General features: G+C 58.7%; 1 protein-coding gene across 2 annotated transcripts; it reads left to right on the forward strand.

Annotated features, from left to right (window-relative positions):
* The first annotated feature begins 970 nt into the window (after positions 1-970).
* Positions 971-5,348, forward strand: LOC132533683 (leukocyte immunoglobulin-like receptor subfamily A member 6). Of its 2 annotated transcripts, XM_060175738.1 has the most exons (7): positions 971-1,099; positions 1,241-1,276; positions 1,456-1,740; positions 1,869-2,171; positions 3,783-3,914; positions 4,492-4,538; positions 5,189-5,348. In XM_060175738.1, exons 1-7 carry the CDS (start codon positions 1,066-1,068, stop codon positions 5,264-5,266), a joined length of 915 nt encoding a protein of 304 aa, XP_060031721.1. In that variant the 5' UTR covers positions 971-1,065; the 3' UTR covers positions 5,267-5,348. The 2 variants fall into 2 exon arrangements, with proteins under 2 accessions (XP_060031721.1, XP_060031720.1); XM_060175737.1 differs by lacking the exon at positions 4,492-4,538.
* Positions 5,349-5,767: the final 419 nt, after the last annotated feature.

Consider the following 5,767-nt stretch of genomic DNA (forward strand, 5'->3'; position numbering starts at 1 on the left):
TCAAACCCTGACAGCACATGGACCAGAGTGATGTCTGGTTCCCCCCCCCTCTCTCCTCCTATCCTTCTCATTAATAAATAAATAAAATATTTATTTAAAAAAAAGAGAAAAATTTGCTTCCAAGAATACAAGTTACAAGTTATAATCCTGAATACAAGTTATAATCCTGGTGGCAATTAAAAAAAAAAAGATTTTGTGGTCCGGGAAGTGGTGCAGTGGATAAAACGGTTGGACTCTCAAGCATGAGGTCCTGAGTTCAGTCCCCGGCAGCACATGTACCAGAGTGATGACGGGCTATTTCTCTCTCTCCTATCCCTCTCATTAATAAATAAATAAAATATTTTTAAAAGATTTTATTTTTAAAGTCTTTTTTATATTTAGTTATTTATTCCCTTTTGTTGCACTTGTTTTTATTGATGTAGTTATTATTATTGTTATTGATGTCACTGTTGGATAGGACAGAAGGAAATGGAGAGAGGGGAAGACAGAGGGGGAGAGAAAGACAGACACCTGCAGACCTGCTTCACCACCTGTGAAGTGATTCCCCTGCAGGTGGGGAGCCGGTTTTTGAACGGGGATCCTTACGCTGGTGCTTGCACTTTGCACCACCTGCGCTTAACCAGCTGCACTACCACCCGAATATTCCCCCTAAAAAAAGATCTAAAGAAAGTAACAGGGATCTTAGCTCCCTCTCTTCCCAGGTTTCTTGGTGCCCAGACCACAAGGACCTGAGCTGACCGCATAGTGACATGAGAGTCTGTTGGGCAGCAGCCCTGAGCCCCTCCCAAAGCTGGGGCTTCAGGACCCTCATCCCATAGCCCAGGATGAGTGGGGAGCAGGTTGACAGGGAGGGAACTCTGGGGCAGGCTTTGAGACCAGGTCTGTTTACTGCTCCACAGACTCTATTGCCAAGATGGGGCGGGGCAATTCCCCTTCCTGTGGGGCTGACGAGAAAACCCTGTGACAGAAAGAGTCAGTACGGAATGGCCACACCCTGAGAGTCTTTCCATCCTGCCATGCCCAGGCTCCCTCCATGTGCACAGCTGCCTCAGAGGAGGACACGCCATGACCCCCACCCTCACAGCCCTGCTCTTCCTGGGTGAGATGGACCAGGGGGACACCCCAGTCTGGGAGGGACCCCACAGCCAGGCCTGCTGGGTCAGGGCCCCAGGACTCAGGGGTTGTGTGGGGAGGCTTCCCCAGGACTGAGGACACCCCTCTCACAGGGACTCTCTTCCAGGGCTGAGTGTGGGGCCCAGGACCTGTGTGCAGGCAGGTGAGTCTGTCCCCAGGCTCTTAGGACCCTCATTGAGGACAGAGGACTCCTGGCCCTGGGGATGGTTATGAGCCGATCTGGCTGATGTGAGGGTGGGGGGCATCAGGGAGGGTCCTGGGCTGAGAGCTGGGGACTGGGGGTGGGACTGTGCTGTGACCCCACCTCTGATTTCTTTCCAGGACTCCTTCCCAAGCCCATCCTCTGGGCTGATCCAGGCCCTGTGGTCCCCTGGGGGAGCCCTGTGACCCTCTGGTGTCAATGGACTCTGGGAACACAGAGATGCAGTCTCTATAAAGATGGAAGCTCATATCTCTGGAGCATACCGAGGCCATGGCAGCCCAGGAAGGTCAAGTTCTTTATCACCAATGTGCGAGATCTCCATGCAGGCAGATACCTCTGTTACTGTGTTGGCCCTGCTGGCCTGTCAGAGCCCAGTGACTCCCGGGAGCTGGTGGTGGTTTCAGGTGAGACTCACTCAGGGGTCCCAGCTCAGGTTCTCCCTCAGGAAGGGGTTTTCTCTCATGGGACCCCATCACACCAGCCCTGGGGACCAAGGAGATTCCATTTCCCATGCCGCCGCGTCCTCTCCTAGGATTCTACAGCAAACCCTCCCTGTCAGCCCTGCCGAGCCCTGTGGTGACCCTAGGAAGGACAGTGACGCTCCAGTGTGCCTCATGGCAGGGATTTGACAGGATGGCTCTGACTAAGCAAGGAGGAAACACGTCCCCCTGGACCCTGGACACTCAGCCACACCCCAGTGGGCAGGTACAGGCCCTGTTCCCTGTGGGCCCTGTGAACCCCAGCCACAGGGGGACCTTCAGATGCCATGGCTATTACAGGAGCAGCCCCCAGGTGTGGTCACCCAAAAGTGAGCCCCTGCATCTGCAGGTCCCAGGTGAGGGTCCCTTCTGCACCCTCCATGGCCTGAGGTCCCACACAGGTTACTGGGGTCTTGCTCTCAGGGGAGCCCCAGGGGGGCAGCTGGGGGAGGGGACCTGGGTTTCCCTTCTGTGAGACACAGGGTGTGGGGCAGTGTCCTGGGTCAGGGCAGGGGAGGGTGGGCCTTCCTGAGTGCCCGCTGGTCTCTGCAGGGGCATCTGGGAAGCCCTCCTTGCTGAGCCTGTAGGGCCCTGTCATGGCCATTGGACAGACGCTGACCCTCCAGTGTGGCTCTGCTGTGGGCTACGACAGATTCGCTCTGTCCTTGGAGGGGGACCCTGGCTTCCAACAGCTCCCTGGCCAGCAGACCCAGGCTGGGCTCTCACAGGCCCAGTTTTCCCTGGGCCCTGTGAGAACCTCCCACAGAGGCCGGTACCAGTGCTATGGGGGCCACAGCCGCTCCCCTCTGTGTTCAGTACCCAGCAGCACCTTAGACATCCTGGTGGCGGGTGAGGAGCCTGCAGCTCAGTCTGGACAGACTCTGCAAGGGGGACCACCAGGGTGAGGTGAGGGGAGGGATGTGGCGAGGGAAGGCAGGGAGGGAGAGATGGGGGAGGGGAAGAGAGACTGATGGGGCAGAGACAGAGAGGAGGGTCTTCAGAGACAGGCCCTGGGGACTGGGTTCAGAGCCAGGGGGCAGCAGCCCTCACCTCTTCCTCTCTCAAGGATGGCTGGCTGACATCCCCTCCCTCTTGGTACAGCCGGGCCCCTCTGTGGCCCCAGGAGAGAAGGTGACCCTGCGCTGTCAGTCACAGAGCCCCAGGGACTCTTTCCTTCTGTCCAAGGAGGGGGCGCTCCTGCCCACCCCCGGCATCTGAGGTCAGAGCCCCAAGCTGAGGGATTCCAGGCTGAGTTCTCCTTCCAGCCTATGACCGCAGCCCACAGGGGCACCTACAGGTGCTACAGCTCAAGCAATAGCACCCCCCACCTGCTGTCCCAGCCCAGTGCCCCCCTGCAGCTCCTGGTCTCAGGTGAGGCCCCCGACCTTTTGAGCTCAGTCCTGCCCCAGGAGCTGTGGGTAGGGTGGGAACAAGTACCCTGAGTCAGAGTGGGTGACGGCGAGGCTTCTGCCTGAGAAGCCCCCAGCCCCTCCCAGCCCTCGAGGGGCTGCTGTGGATGGAGACCCCCTCTGGTGTCACTCACAGGGCCTGGTGATGGCAACCCCCAGGCCAAAGGGCCCAACTCCAAAGCTGGTGAGTGGCTGTGCCTCGGCTCCCAGGGCCCAGGGGTGGTGCTGAGCCCTCATGCCCCCAGGTGTTGGTGCAGGTGACAGGAAGGGCCCACAATGCAGGGGAGACTCTGGGGCGTCTGTCCACCTGCAGACACTCAGCCCTGCTGGTGTCTTCTGGGGGTGTGTCATCGGGGGCCTCAGGGACCCCACCCTGCCCCAGTCCTACTCTGCATGGCAGACCAATATCCAGGGCTCCTGACTTCCCTCTCAGCCTCAGTTTCCCCATCTGTGTGGGGAGGGGGACCCCTGTGTGTGAGGGGAGGGTCGACAGTCCCAGCCTGAGCTGGGGCACTGAGGGGCTCAGTGAGGTGATGCCACCCCTCACTCATGACACAGCTCCTGCCCAAGGTTACCCATGGGACAAAAACATTCTGATCGGCATCTTGGTGGCCCTGGCCATGCTGTTCTCCCTCCTTCTCCTCTTCTACCTCCTGAGACACAGTTGTCGGGGTGCACACAGGAAGGCCGGTGAGCAGTTCCCGTGAGCTTCAGGGGGGCTTAGTAGCCACACAGAAGGGGCTGCTCAGAGGGGCAGAAGCCAGGGGCCCAGCCAGCACATGGCAGGTGTAGCTGAGGGCTGGTCCGTGACTCTACTCCTGAGCTCCTGGGACACAAGGGTCCCTGACCCTCTGGAACCCCATGTGCAGGGGGGTCACCCCAAGGCAAGACTCACTTCTCATTCCCATAGGGGCTGCTAGCCCAGAGCCCCAAGACAGAGGCCTGCAGACCAGGTACCCCCACCCCAAGGACCCCCGACCAACCCACAGCCTCTGCCTGCCCTGACACTGTGTCTCCCCCACACACACAGTGCTGTGCCCCCACCCCAAGAAGAGACCCTGAGTGAGAGGAAGAGGAGGAGCAGCTGGGGGGACAGAAGTTTATGGATGATGGGGGCTGAGAGGAGTGAGTGGGGTGCAGACGGAGACCCAACTGTGTGATCTGGCCACCCCTCAACCTGCATGCTGTGCCTCACTGGGGAATAGGGTAGCCACTCCCTGAGAGATCTTAGGGGACCCCCCACATAACCCCCTGCTCTGCCCCCCAGATGCTGCAGAGACACAGCCTGAGGAGGGGGTAGAGCTGGACCTTCTGGTGAGCCCTGCTTTCGTCTCCAGTCTGAACCCAGTGATGTGCCCGAACCTGTGTCCCAAATCTTGGGGTCCACACTCGCCTCTCCCCTGGAATCAAGGCCCCTGACACCTCATGCTGACACACTCTGGGATGGGTCACGCATGAGAGCAAAGTGTTCCCTGAAAGGGAGGAGCAGGTGGGTGGGGCCTGGGACAGCAGGTGCCAGCACCTGAGGATGAGGGGACCCCTTTCCAAAGGGGGCCAGGTGGCTGGATTTGATGAGCAGGAAGAGTGAGGTTAGGGTCTGAGCCACACCCCAGGGCATCAGCACCCCTTGCAGAGGATGGCCCCAGGACCCCCAGGAAAGGGACCTGCCTGGAAGCATGTGGATGTGGAGAGCAGCACAGGGCCCCTGGGGTCCAAGCCAGGCTGAGCCTCACTGTTGTCTCTCAACAGCCTGGGAGTTGGGTATAGACACCCAGGAAGCCACCTATGCCCAGGTGAAGCAGGAGGGACTCAGCTGGGGAGTGGCCACCTCTGCTTCTCCCCCACCTGCCTGGAAGGGACAGGCAGGACAGTGCCAGTAAAGGGGACAGACAGGTGGACAGTTATGTGGGCCCCATCCTCTCCACCCCAGCCCCACACCTGCTCAATGTTTCGCTTCCCCACAGGTTGCTGCCTCCACAGTCCTCCAGGACGTGACCCAGCTGACCCTCAGGCAAGGGGCGGCTCCCCCTTCCTCCTGGTGAGAGTAGCCCCCCAGGAGCCTAGCCTGTATGCTGCTCTGACCACCCACTAGCCCAGGGGTCTGGTGCCAGGAGTCATTTCTCTGCTTGATAGATGATAAGCTTTGAAACTATGGAATCCCTCGAGACAAGTGTTAGTTCCCCCCTGGGCAGGCCATTTCCCCTCAGGTAAACCATTTATCAGTAATCAAGTGAGTCAACACACAGTTGTGGTAACAAACATGGCTTCGGCCATTTGTTGCAAGGAACATTCCGCTTTGAAGTTTGCTCCCCCTCCCCCTCCTCCAGCATTCCCTCTCCTTCCCCAAAGCCTTATAATGCCTGTGTTCACAATAAAATTTTGCAGCTTGATCAGAAACTTGTCTTGCTGTCGTTCTTTCGTGTCTCCTGTCCCTATCATTCCAGGTCTTTTAGGTTCCTAGCCCCTGTTCACCGCCCTGCTGGTTGGGGCATTCTGGCACCCGAGCGTGGGGCGAAGAAGCCTTCTGGACCTAGGAACTCCGC

Source organism: Erinaceus europaeus, chromosome 2, assembly GCF_950295315.1.
Source record: "Erinaceus europaeus chromosome 2, mEriEur2.1, whole genome shotgun sequence".
Taxonomy (NCBI): domain Eukaryota; kingdom Metazoa; phylum Chordata; class Mammalia; order Eulipotyphla; family Erinaceidae; genus Erinaceus; species Erinaceus europaeus.